Below are 13615 nucleotides of genomic sequence, written 5' to 3' on the forward strand. Positions count from 1 at the left end.
GGCAGAATTGTTTTGTTTTGAGTGTAAGATAGAGCGGTTGCTGCTATTTGAGAGCACACTCAGGTGTTTAATTATAAATGCCAGACCTGGTTTATCTGTGTTACTGATGACATGAGACAGATGATGAGAAAATTGTGCCAGACCATTTGATTTCTCTCTTTTTTTCAGTTAGTAAATTTCTGTTTGATTGAATATTTCTTTGTTGAAACGATGTTTCTTATATCACTAGATTTGTGGATTCATTTGTGGATTGAGCATCAGAGTTGAGAATGTGGATTAGCACAAGACAAACTTGCCAAATCTTCTCTGCCAAGGCCAAACAGCTTATTCTGTGACTGACTCTTGTGCTGAGCTTCTGTTACCCCAGGTGCAGAGCTGACAATCCAATGCCTGATGGGCACTCGATTAGGAGCACCTATGAGCATGGACCTAGTGATCAGTTGATATCTGCTCACATCTGACTGAGGGCCAGTGCCACAGGGCATCATCAAGCTAGTGTATCGAAAGCCAAGATTCATATAGCAGAGGATGTCAGAGGTGTGCCAAAATGATAACACAGGAAGAAAGTGGTTTGAGCCGAGGTTTGCAGGATGATATGGCTGGTGGCTCTCTACCCATTAAAATTTGTGAGAGACTGAACAGTCAATCTCCAGACTCTAGAGCAGCCATGACTGTCCTTTACTGTGTACTATGTACATATGGATGTACTATGGAACCTGCACATGTGGAGGAACATTATGTGCAGCAATGAGTCCAGATTCTGTCTACAGCAGTTGGATCATATGGTGATTGTTGCACTGATAATAGATAACTGCTTTTAGCGGAGGCAGTGTGATGTGTCGGACGTCATCTCCCTCACTGATAATAAAGGCTTGTCATCATTGGAGGGGAGGCAACTTCAATGCAGGGAGATAGCGAGATAACATCTGTAACCAGTGGCTATGTATGGTTCTTCCACATGATACTGCGGCCCTGTTTGTCAAATGGATCGACTGTTAAATTCCCAACATGTCTTGTTTCTTCAGACTTCAATCATCCGATGACACCAACCAAGAGTCAATAGCACAAAGCTGCTTGGCATTGGCAGAGAAGATTTTCTCGGGTGCAGCTCAGATACTCAACTCTGCTGCTCAACCCACAAATCAAATTTCCCTACAAATGTGGCACCATTTAAACAGGCTTATCAACAGTTTAAGGTTTGCCAAGAAGCACTGTTACAACAAAGAAATAATTGATCAATCACTTTTTGTGCTAAGTTTGCTGTCTGTGTAAAATAGTAAAACAATATGTTAACTGACTGGATTTAGCTTCAAGCAACAAAAACATGCATTAATATTCATATGTAACTAGTAATCAAGCAAGCAGATGATTTGATTTTCTGTTGCATGTAAATATATATAATAAATATAGAAAAGAAAATAATGAGGATATTGTGGCAACCAAGAGCAGATGAAACCAACCAACCAACAGGAAAGAAATGCTGAGCGCACAGAATCAAAGAGTGCAGGCCACATCGCAGGACATGGGAAAATGTAGTAATATTGTAATAATAAGGAATAAAGTAATATTGCTGTGAGGACCTCTGGTTCTACTGGTAAGATTTATGGTTTAAAAAGATGTTACCAGAGAACTCTACACTTAAATCTTCCAGCTGCATGTCTTGCATGCCAATAACTCAACTGCCAAAGCATGTAATATATGAAAGGGAAACCAATGAACCTGGAGTTTGACTTTGTAAATCCAAAATATCATCATCATCATCTGTGATTCTTTTTGAGCTTATTTCATAATTGGCAGAAGAATTCTTAAGATATGATCAAAAATGTGTTTTCAAAGGTCACGTTGATCTTCGACCATCAAAGGAGAACATTTGTGCCGAAGTTGAAGAAAATAGTATTAGATTAGGCAAGCCTCCAGCTGCTTCTTTAGCATGCTAAAGCTCACGTCCAGCTCAGGTAGTGTTGTTTCCAGAGAGATACATTTTCTTTGAAGACTCCTTTTCTCGTATTTACAAGTCTGTACAATCAGTGTGTAATTACCTCAAAGCCAGTACTCTTACTGCAACGGGTACTTATCTATTATGCTCCTGCATCCTGCTCTATTTCATATTTTCCATATAATTTTACGGGATATAAACAGTATACAGTAAACTATTATCTGAGTTGTAATGTGGATTAGTCTCTGTTTCAGCTTATATCTTTCCTTACAGTTTTTCTGTTACAAGATTTGCCATTTGGTTATTATACCACATAGGTGAACATTCAACATAAACGGGTCGATGTCAGCCTAGTCTTAATCAGGTTGATGTTAAGAGGTTAACAAGAAATTCAAAAATGAAAAACAAGTTAATTTAAAACAAAAGGAAGAAGAGACTAAAAGGAAAATGAAGAAGTGAGCAAAGGAGCCAAAGAAAGCCTAGATCAGAAGAGCAAAATGAACCTGCTCCCTTGTTTTTAGAGGAGTGCTATCTAAGGGTACAAAAGGCAGAAAAGAGGAAAGATCGAAGTACACAGCAAACCAAAAAGACGATAATAAGAATGATATCTACCATACAATGGAGTTTGTTTATCACACCATATCCAATGCCTGTTTGCTTTGCAGAAAGATGGGGTGGGTAAGACAAGTTTATATGACTGAACAGAGGCTTTGTTCATACAAAGTATATCCGTTGATAAAAGTGGCAAAGGACAGAATCAGGGATGAGTGTAAAAACTACCCACAGATGCATTCATGACTTAAACTCATAAGTAGCTTTGTTGCTTCCTAGTGGCAGTCAGCAGGATAACTAACAGCCCGTTTGCAGCTGTCAGTGTGCTGTCGTCCTTATGTTCTACAAGGTATATTCAGCTGCTGTTGAATAATCCTGACCAAAACACTGACATGTTCATATCTTAAAGTACACCTGTATGCCTTACCTGCCGGAGGTTGCGGGTCACTTTGACATCGTGCCACGAGTTGTCATTAAACTTCCCATTGACCGGCTCCACAATGGCTTCAAAGGCTCCAGAGCCCAAGTTGATAACGAGGGAGACAGCTCCGTCCTTTAGCGCCAGATTGACATAGTCAGCTGACTTGCCGGTGTGAAGAATAAGGCCGTTCCGCTGCCACGTCTTAAAGGAGAGTGTAATTTCATCGCTACTGCTCTGGATTGGGTTCTGGGAGAGATCGTAGCAGAAGTACTCTGAGCCACGGAAAGTCGCCACATTCTCTTCTCTTGCTATAGTAAGAAAAAAAGATTGTAGTGAAGAATATGTTTCAATAAAGGTTAACATCTTAATCTTTTTTACATTATATAACATATAATATAATGAATATATATACAGTGGGGAAAAAAAGTATTTAGTCAGCCAGCGATTGTGCAAGTTCCCCCACTTAAAATGATGACAGAGGTCAGTAATTTGCACCAGAGGTACACTTCAACTGTGAGAGACAGAATGTGAAAAAAAAATCCATGAATCCACATGGTAGGATTTGTAAAGAATTTATTCGTAAATCAGGGTGGAAAATAAGTATTTGGTCACCTCAAACAAGGAAAATCTCTGGCTCTCACAGACCTGTAACGTCTTCTGTAAGAAGCTTTTCTGTCCCCCACTCGTTACCTGTATGAATGGCACCTGTTTGAACTCATCATCTGTATAAAAGACACCTGTCCACAGCCTCAAACAGTCAGACTCCAAACTCCGCCATGGCCAAGACCAAAGAGCTTTGGAAGGACACCAGGAAAAGTATTGTAGACCTGCACCAGACTGGGAAGAGTGAATCTACAATAGGCAAGCAGCTTGGTGTGAAAAAATCAACTGTGGGAGCAATCATCAGAAAATGGAAGACATACAAGACCACTGATAATCTCCCTCGATCTGGGGCTCCACGCAAGATCTCATCCCGTGGGGTCAAAATGATCATGAGAACGGTGAGCAAAGATCCCAGAACCACACGGGGGGACCTGGTGAATGACCTGCAGAGAGCTGGGACCAAAGTAACAAAGGTCACCATCAGTAACACACTACAACGGCAGGGAATCAAATCCCGCAGTGCCAGACGTGTTCCGCTGCTGAAGCCAGTGCATGTCCAGGCCCGTCTGAAGTTTGCCAGAGAGCACATGGATGATACAGCAGAGGATTGGGAGAATGTCATGTGGTCAGATGAAACCAAAGTAGAACTTTTTGGTATAAACTCAACTCGTCGTGTTTGGAGGAAGAAGAATACCGAGTTGCATCCCAAGAACACCATACCTACTGTGAAGCATGGGGGTGGAAACATCATGCTATGGGGCTGTTTTTCTGCCAAGGGGACAGGACGACTGATCCGTGTTAAGGACAGAATGAATGGGGCCATGTATGGTGAGATTTTGAGCCAAAACCTCCTTCCATCAGTGAGAACTTTGAAGATGAAACCAGGCTGGGTCTTCCAACATGACAATGATCCAAAACACACCGCCCGGGCAACAAAGGAGTGGCTCCGTAAGAAGCATTTGAAAGTCCTGGAGTGGCCTAGCCAGTCTCCAGACCTCAACCCCATAGAAAATCTGTGGCGGGAGTTGAAAGTCCGTGTTGCTCGGCGACAGCCCCAAAACATCACTGCTCTCGAGAAGATCTGCATGGAGGAATGGGCCAAAATACCAGCTACTGTGTGTGCAAACCTGGTAAAGACCTATAGTAAACGTTTGACCTCTGTTATTGCCAACAAAGGTTATGTTACAAAGTATTGAGTTGTATTTTTGTTATTGACCAAATACTTATTTTCCACCCTGATTTACGAATAAATTCTTTACAAATCCTACCATGTGGATTCATGGATTTTTTTTTCACATTCTGTCTCTCACAGTTGAAGTGTACCTCTGGTGCAAATTACTGACCTCTGTCATCATTTTAAGTGGGGGAACTTGCACAATCGGTAGCTGACTAAATACTTTTTTGCCCCACTGTATTATATAATAAAGATATAATATAATAATATCTTTACACTTTATCATATCATATTTGTATTTACAGGATTTTTTTTCTTTCTTTCTTTTTTGCTTACTGAGCAATTGGGTGAATATAAAAGAAAAGAAAGAAAAAAACAGGTTGAATAAATTAAGATAGGTCAGTTAAACCAAGAGATACTCTTAGGTGAATAAAAGGAATATCAATGTGATAACTGTATAAATATGACCCTTCAAAAATATCGGACATGACAGAGCAAAAAGCAAAACCTGCAAAACCAGGTGCTGAGAGGAACCGAAGAAAAGGAACTGGACAGCTGAGGGATAACACATGTAAGGTGTTATCTGCAATTAACTTTCTGTCTCTAAAGCAAGAATGCTGGACACTTTGATCAAACAATATAACCACAGGACTCCAATGCAAGGAGCTGCACGAGTACAGGTTTCATCTATTTCATTGGGGGTGTTGTTTAGAAACCATATGCACACTGATTTCATCATCATCATCATCAAAATAACAACAACAACAATAATAATAATAGGTTAGACAGTGAAACATGCAAACATGACAAAGGAAGTATGAGCCACCTGTAATCTGTTAATAAGGAATTTTTTTAAAAGCATTTTGGGATAGATTTACTAATGTGTTGTGTCACCACAAAATTGGCTTGGTGTAAAACAAAAAAATACTGGTGATACAGTCCCGATCAAAAGTTTAAGAACACTTGAAAAAATGGCAAAACATATTTTGCATCGTTGGACCTTAAGGTTCCAAGTTGAGCTTCAACATGCAACAAGAAGAAATGGGAGTGAGACAAAGCATTTTTCTAAGCATGCAGTTCATTGAAAACAATGCTTGAATACAGAGGAGAGGAGAACGTGCACAGTGCTGAGGGGCTTCAGTGCTGATGCACTCAATGTCCAGGATGTGCTCAGTCAGTTTCATGAGCGTGTCCATGAACCATTAACAAACTTTGGCGCGGAGGAGAGCAGCTTTTGTGGACAGTCTTCTAGTTTTCAATGGGAGACTGACAGGAGATCGGCGTGCTAGAAACGTTGCCAATAGCTCTGCTTCCACTGCTTTGATATCACTTACATTTATTGTAAACATGCAGTACACAGTACAAGCAATTTACTCTGTGATTTATCGTCTTAACCGATACGTTTTTTTAAAGTTTTTTCTTTTAATAACTAATTCAGCACAAGGAAAGTATTGATGATACTGTTGTGGTACTGAGTCTATGACCCAGTGTTTCTGTTTCTTGTGCTCTCATGTGGCATTTAGCTTGAGTTTAGTTTCTAGTTCTTAGGTTATTGTTCATTTTAGTCATTCATGCCTCCCTGTGTAGTTACCATGTAGTTACCAGGTTCTGTCTCTATGTTTATTCATCTGTTTCCCACACGTATCTCTCCTTCTGTCTGTTCCCTGCATTCATTCAGTCCATGTCTTAGTGTGTTTCTGTTTGTTTCCTGTTTTATTTTGATAGTCTCATATCCTGTGTGCATTATGTTCAGTTATTTTCCTGTCCCGTTAGTCTGATTAGTTCCAGCTGTGTTTCCTCCGTTTCCCATTCTCTGGTTATCCTCTGTGTGTTTAGTCCTCTGTCTTCCTCTGCTTGTTGTCACGTCGTCCCTCGTTGCTATGTAGTTTCACTGTGCTCCTCAGTTTCCTCATAACTCCCAGCTTCTAGCTTGTAGTTTTCCCATTTTAGGTTATGTTTTTTTGTATCTAGTACTTGAGTTTTGAACTGCCAATAAAGCTGCCTCTTTCAGTTTACTCCCCTTGTGTGTGAGTCCTCCATTTGAGTCCAACTCCTGCCTCTGCCTGTCACACAGCGATCTGTGACAGGATCTCCAGTTTCATACAGAGGTATAAGCTCAACCAACATTTTCAGATTAACATCAACAGAACCAAAGAAACAGAGTCCAAATAGAACAGAAAACCAGTCCAGAGGGTTGGCCTGGCCAAGGGGCAAAATTGAGGCCACGTAGCGATTAAGGGGACTGACGGGGAAAAACAGTTCTCGGGGTCAACCATGGAGCCAAGGCAAATGTTGACAGAGACAATGGTGCAACTCAGGTGGCAACTGCGAGGGTCAACGTTAATAGAGAGGAAGACACTTTTGACAGGAGGTCAAAGATGGCAGTGAAGACACTCAGGTGGCATGGCTGGAGGCGGAGTGGCAGAGGAAGGTACCCCTTAGGTGGTGAGGGCGAGGGCAACGAGACACTCCTGATGACCACCCCTGATGACCACCTCCAATGAGCCCTTCAACTCTTACAAGACTTTTAGTAGATCCCCCTATGGTATTGATTTCAAAATCCCACATTGCCTCATTCTCAAGTTATCACATTCATGTGTAAATGCTGCCCACCTGCCACTAGTGTGGATGCTGTGATATCAACGCTGAATGGGTAGGTTTTAATTTAAGTTAGTGTGTCGTGTTGGTACCTCGTTTATGTCAATGTTTGTACGGTAATGTTTATGTTAGCTTAGCTGTCAGAAACTTCTCATGGATGATGCTTGCTAAGCTAACACTTTCATCTTTGTTAGCTAATGAGTGAAATACATAGTAAACCAGTGAACAGGAGGGGCTACACTGTCTCCTAGTTTTGTTTCTCACATTAATATTACTGTTTATTCTGAACAGTAAACCTCTCACTCCGGAGCATGTCCACTACATAAATTCATGAACTAAATCATATGTAAACTGACTGGAAATATAAAAACTTTTATTTTAGTTTCAAGCTTTATTTAAACTTCTGGACAGAAGGCATTTTTAGTTTAGGTAGTTTTTTTGTTTAAATACTATTAGAACTTAGAGCCGGTTGGGTACTGGACCCTAGAACAGCAGGTTTGCACACAGATGGTGGAGATAAGAGTTATTAAAGTAACTGTTGACTAATCGACTAATTAAAAACAAGAAGATTATTCTACTACAAAAATAATCTTTAGTTGCAGCTGAACATGGTCCATTCAGACCCAGTGTCCCCAGTCTTCCTCTGAATGCTGTTGAAGCTCTGTCAGAGGTGAGAGATCTCATAGTGGTGACTTTCACTAACATTTACATTTAGAAGATAGACCTCATCACTCAGATTTTTTTACTGCCAAATTGGCTACCAGCTTAGCCTGCAAACTGCCTCACATGGTGAGCCAAAGGCACAATCTCACAACGATAACTAAAAAGGCATTCAGACTGTTCATGGACTCTCCCTTCAAACACTGAGCACATACATGACAATAAAGTTCTCCATTAAGATCAGTTAAAGAAGTCAGTTACCACAAAGCTGTAAATCAGGGGTCTCCAACTCCAGGCCTCGAGGGCCGGTGTCCTGCAGGTTTTAGATCTCACCCTGGGTCTACACACCTGAATCACATGATTAGTTAATTCCCAGGCCTCTGGAGAACTATAAAACATGTTGTTAGGTAATTTAGCCATTTGAATCAGCTGTGTTGGATCAAGGACACATCTAAAAACTGGTACAAGTCAAGAACAGGGTCCCAGGGGCCCAAGAACCACCCGGCACACGAATGGCCTTACACAATATAACGTGTAAGACCGGGACGTACAGGCCTACTTCCGGAAGGAGCGAGCTAGCAAACAACTGGCTCAGTAGGCACCCCCATTCCCTACACCAGGCCACAGGACTACGCACCATTACGGACTACAAAGCCAGGGACACTGCGCCGATCAACGCCGACTCTGCATTCACCAACGAGCTGAATCGGTTCTACGCCCGTTTCGAGGTTAGCCAGGCGGCTAATGCTATCTACCGCCTGACTACCGAGGACAGTGACGTCATCAGCGAGAGACCGGTGACCAGCATCGCGGAGCATGACGTCCGAGCGGCACTGAGGAGAGTGAACACAAGGAAAGCGGCGGGGCCAGACGGCATCACCGGCCGTCTGCTGCGCTGCTGTGCTGACCAGCTAGCAGGTGTGTTCACTTACATCTTCAACGAGTCCCTGGCGAAGTCTGTGGTCCCCACATGCTTCAAAAGATCCACCATCATCCCTGTGCCCAAGAACAGCAACCCCTCATCCCTGAACGATTACCGGCCAGTTGCACTGACCTCGGTAGTAATGAAGGTGTTTGAGAGGCTGCTGAAGAACATCATCTCCTCCTCCATCCCAGACACCACAGATCCGCTGCAGTTCGCCTACAGATCCAACAGATCCACAGAGGATGCCATCGCCCACGTCCTACACACCACTCTCAGCCACGTGGACAAGAAACAGGGTAACTATGTGCGAATGCTGTTTGTTGATTACAGTTCAGCGTTTAACACAATAGTGCCCTGCAGACTGTTCACAAAGCTCAGGGATCTGGGACTTAACAGCTGTCTATGTGCATGGGTGTTGGACTTCCTCACTGGCAGAACTCAGGTGGTGAGGGTGGGCAGGTGCTTCTCCAACAGCATCACCATCAACACAGGAGCACCTCAGGGATGTGTCCTCTCGCCACTGCTCTACTCCCTCTACACTTCAGACTGTGTGGCCACCCACGGCTCCAACACCATTGTGAAGTTTGCTGACGACACAGTGGTGTTGGGTGCCATCTCCAACAACGATGAGGCGGCCTACATGGATGAAGTGAAGAATCTGGCATCGTGGTGCCAGGACAACCACCTCCAGCTGAACGTCAGCAAGACCAAGGAGCTGGTGGTGGACTTCAGAAGGGGTCAGCACAGAGACTACAAGCCCATCATCATCAATGGAGCTCCAGTGGAGAGGGTGCAGTCCTTCAAGTATCTTGGTGTCCACATCTCCTCAGACCTGACATGGGCTGCCCACATTCAGGTCCAGACCAAAAAGGCTAGGCAGCGCCTGTATCACCTACGACAACTGAGGAAGTTCAGGGTCTCTCCAAAGATCCTCAGGATTTTCTATACAGGCACTGTGGAGAGCATCCTCACACAGAACATGACATCGTGGTTTGGGAACAGCTGTGTGAAGGACTAAAAAGCTCTCCAGAGAGTGATCCGTACAGCAGAACGCTGCTGCAGGATTGCTCTCCCCCCGCTTCAGGACACCTACACCAGGAGATGCCGGACTAGAGCAGCGCAGATACTGAAGGACCCGTCCCATCCTGGCAACAAACTGTTCCAACTTCTGCAATCTGGTAGAAGGTTCCGCATCTTCCGGGCAAGGACAGAGAGACTCAAGAGGAGCTTCTATCCCCAAGCCATCCGTGCCCTAAACACACACACCCGCCCTCTCACATCATCTATAATTGACTGAGACAGGACTCTTCCAGACACTCTAAACCAAGGCACAATGTACATTTCAAATTCCTTTAATTTTAAATATGTTTATATTGTCTATCCTGTAAAATAGTCAGATATCTATTCATATTAATGTACAGAATTCACCTGCTTGCTGCTACTACTGCACATTCACCCAGTGTATATACTATATGTATGTATATATATATATACATACATATATATATATAATGTTCTTCCTCTACACCCCCCCCCCCCCCCCCCCCCCCATTTTTGCACATGTCGAGGAGCGTGTCAGGCTACATTTCACTGTGTGTTATACTTGTATAACTATGCATGTGACAAATAAAGAACCTTGAACCTTGAACCTGAACCAGGATAGGAAGTCTAGGGCCTACAATGGCAATGCCCTGGAATGCCACCAAGTCTGCAGCAGCACCCACCACCCCCACCACATAGAGGATACTGGAGTGTGCAAATGAGTCCAAAGACTCATCTGCAATTCAATTCAATTTAGGTAGACCCTACAATAAATCATGCAGAGAAAACCCCAACAATCATATGACCCCCTATGAGCAAGCACTTTGGCGACAGTGGGAAGGAAAAACTCCCTTTTAACAGGAAGAAACCTCCAGCAGAACCAGGCTCAGGGAGGGGCGGGGCCATCTGCTGTGATTGGTTGGGGTGAGAGAAGGAAGACAGGATAAAGACATGCTGTGGAAGAGAGACAGAGATTAATAACAGATATGATTCAATGCAGAGAGGTCTGTTAACACATAGTGAGTGAGAAAGGCGACTGGAAAGGAAAAACCCAATGCATCATGGGAATCCCCGGCAGCCTACGTCTATTGCAGCATAACTACGGGAGGATTCAGGGTCACCTGGTCCAGCCCTAACTATATGCTTTAGCAAAAAGGAAAGTTTGAAGCCTAATCTTGAAAGTAGAGATAGTGTCTGTCTCCCGAATCCAAACTGGAAGCTGGTTCCACAGAAGAGGGGCCTGATCTGCACACTGCGTCACAACACCACTCAGCTATAACAGACACATACAGTAAAGGGATGATATAAACTGTTTTGTGTGTCGGACAAGCTGCACCAAAAAATGGTTGCTCGCTCACCTGAATGCCCCACCCCACCCAACAAGCCCTGGAGGCACAGACATCCTAACATGGGTCGACCCACCCGACATGCCAAGGTGGTCAGGGGGGTCCAGACCACCCTCGCACAAGGAGGGACTCAGTCAGAGACCAGGCCCAGCACCTGCCTCCACCAGGATGAGGCCACCTGCCACCACAAAAACCCCAGACCCCACATCCTCCACGGTGACCAACCAAGGCAGATATACAGACACTCCAAAACAGCAACCACAGCTCTCCAGCCCCCAGGGGGCCGCCATATACCAGTAGTCCCAGAGACCATCCCCACCCACCTGTAAGGCAAATAGGGAAACAAGACTACAGCTGACTCCTCTCACTAAGTAATGGAATTGATCAATGGGGACCAGAGAGAGACAAATTCATCCAGTTGGTTTTATAAAGAGGCAGACATTCTCTCCGGACTAATGTGATCAAAACTAGCAGCATGGCCTCTTCACCTGTCCACCCTGCATTTTCCTGCTCTTTGTGTCAGGTGTTTAGTTATTCCTCTGCCTCCTTTAGCAGTAATGATACTTGACAGTGAGGAGTAAGCGCAGGCCTAAAAAGATGCCTCCAGTTCACCACCAACCCATTCAAGTGCCTAACTGTCTCGCCCCACGCGGTGACACACCCACTGTGGATCAAACTCTGGTAACTGGCAATTCTGTTCTGAGACATGTGAAGCTAGAGACACCAGCAACCATAGTCAATTGTCGTCTAACGGCAAGAGCAGGTAACACTGAGGCAAATTTAAAGCTGCTGGCTAAGGATAAATATCTGCAGAGGCTTATTTGAAGAGTTTCAGTCAGGTTTCAGAGCTCAGCACAGCACAGAAACAGCTTTAGTGAAGGTTACAAATGATCTTCTTATGGCCTCTGACAGTGGACTCATCTCTGTGCTTGTCCTGCTAGACCTCAGTTTTTGAATGCGTTTGCTTGTTTTTGAATAACTATTGTGATTTGGTTCATAGTGATCTTGGTTCTCCCTCCCTCAGTGTTTATCTTCTATATTTAGTCAGCCTTTCTCTCCTTGTTTGCTTTGGTTTTGCTCCCTGACTCATTGTGTCTGATTAGTCCCAGCTGTGTTTCCCTCTGTCTGTTGTTGTGTTGTCCCATTTGCTGTTTGATTTTTCACTGTACCTCGTGTCCATCACAACTCCTAGCTTCTAGTTTTCTAGTTTATTAGTTCATAGTTTCTTGGTTCCTAGTTTTTAGGTGTTGTGTTCTTATATCCTGTATTTGAGTTTGGCTCTAGCACATTAAGGCTGCTTCCTCTATTGTTTATGAGTCCTGCATTTGGGTCCTCGTCCTGCCTGCCACACAGCACCATACATGACAGTTTAGAGATTTGCCAATCATTGCATTCTGTTTTTATTTAGTTTTTACCCAGTGTTGCAGCTTTTTTTGCAATTGGAGATGTGTTTAAAGCATAGTTTAAAAAAAGTGTTTGGATTGTATGGATAGTATCGCATTTCATAGCAAATGTATCTCCAAAGGGTTGCCTACTAATTGGAAAAGTCAGCACTGTGATCTCTGACTTGTGGTGACCCAGATGTTGAGACTTTATAATGCAGTCTGACATGGAGTCCAAAGCCAGTAGGTGGCTAAATCCTCTCTGTATGTTTTATGTTGTGTGTATCTGTGCTGTCAACTTTCACACAAAGAAAATTTCACATATTTGGTAACCCAAGTGGAATGGCAGAATAACAGTAAGGCCAAAGAGCATAGAAGACACTTGGTTAGACAGAAAGGAAAGTGTTATAAGTCTAATTTTAGATTTTTAGTTGTTTGTGGATTTTCTTTGACAAACAAGCTAAAAACACACCAGATAGGCATTAATTATATCACAACATATTATACAATAACTGCTATATGACTTTTACTGCTGACTTCTTCACTAACTGGAGCAGGATCACCAACAGTGGATGTGAATGACAGAATAATAGCAATAGGGGTGGGAATAAATAAATAAAAAAAATAGGCGAGAAAATCCTCATCCCTCTGAGCTGAAAAAGCTTATCTGAGGGGAGGCTGATTGGTGCAGGATGGCTGAAGGAGGCAAAACAGAATAGGCTGAAGGGGAGTTTGTGACGATGAAGGGGGAAGGGTTTGGAGATAACCATCAGTAATTTCAGCATGCTGGTGGGTTTCCATTTGTTTGTTAGCTTGACCAGTGGTGCGTTGGGATGTCTGAACCAAACAGCATTGTGGGACTGAAACACCGAAGCGACAGGAAGGGGGGATGGAGCCTGTCAGGCATTAGCTCAACAACAAAAAGAAGTCAGTACTGCCATTTTGGTGGTGTCCAGAGAGTGGAGGCTGAGCTGCTC

The 13615-nt window shown here is 43.5% G+C and overlaps 1 protein-coding gene across 8 annotated transcripts in view; it reads right to left on the reverse strand.

Moving 5' to 3' along the window:
* Window positions 1-13615, reverse strand: part of nrxn3a (neurexin 3a) — a 209377-nt gene that overhangs the window by 125262 nt on the left and 70500 nt on the right. For all 8 annotated transcript variants that reach the window (XR_014916650.1, XR_014916649.1, XR_014916648.1 and 5 more), the window contains exon 6: window positions 2916-3217. Coding sequence is in view for 5 of the 8 variants with exons in the window: in XM_085440780.1 (XP_085296906.1) it covers window positions 2916-3217 (302 nt within the window). In the remaining 3 variants the exon portion in view is untranslated. The remainder of the gene's footprint in view (window positions 1-2915; window positions 3218-13615) is intronic.

This window comes from Copadichromis virginalis, linkage group LG19 (genome assembly GCF_057382275.1).
Source record: "Copadichromis virginalis isolate Kocher_CV1m ecotype Utaka linkage group LG19, C_Virginalis_male_GT1.1, whole genome shotgun sequence".
Taxonomy (NCBI): Eukaryota; Metazoa; Chordata; class Actinopteri; order Cichliformes; family Cichlidae; genus Copadichromis; species Copadichromis virginalis.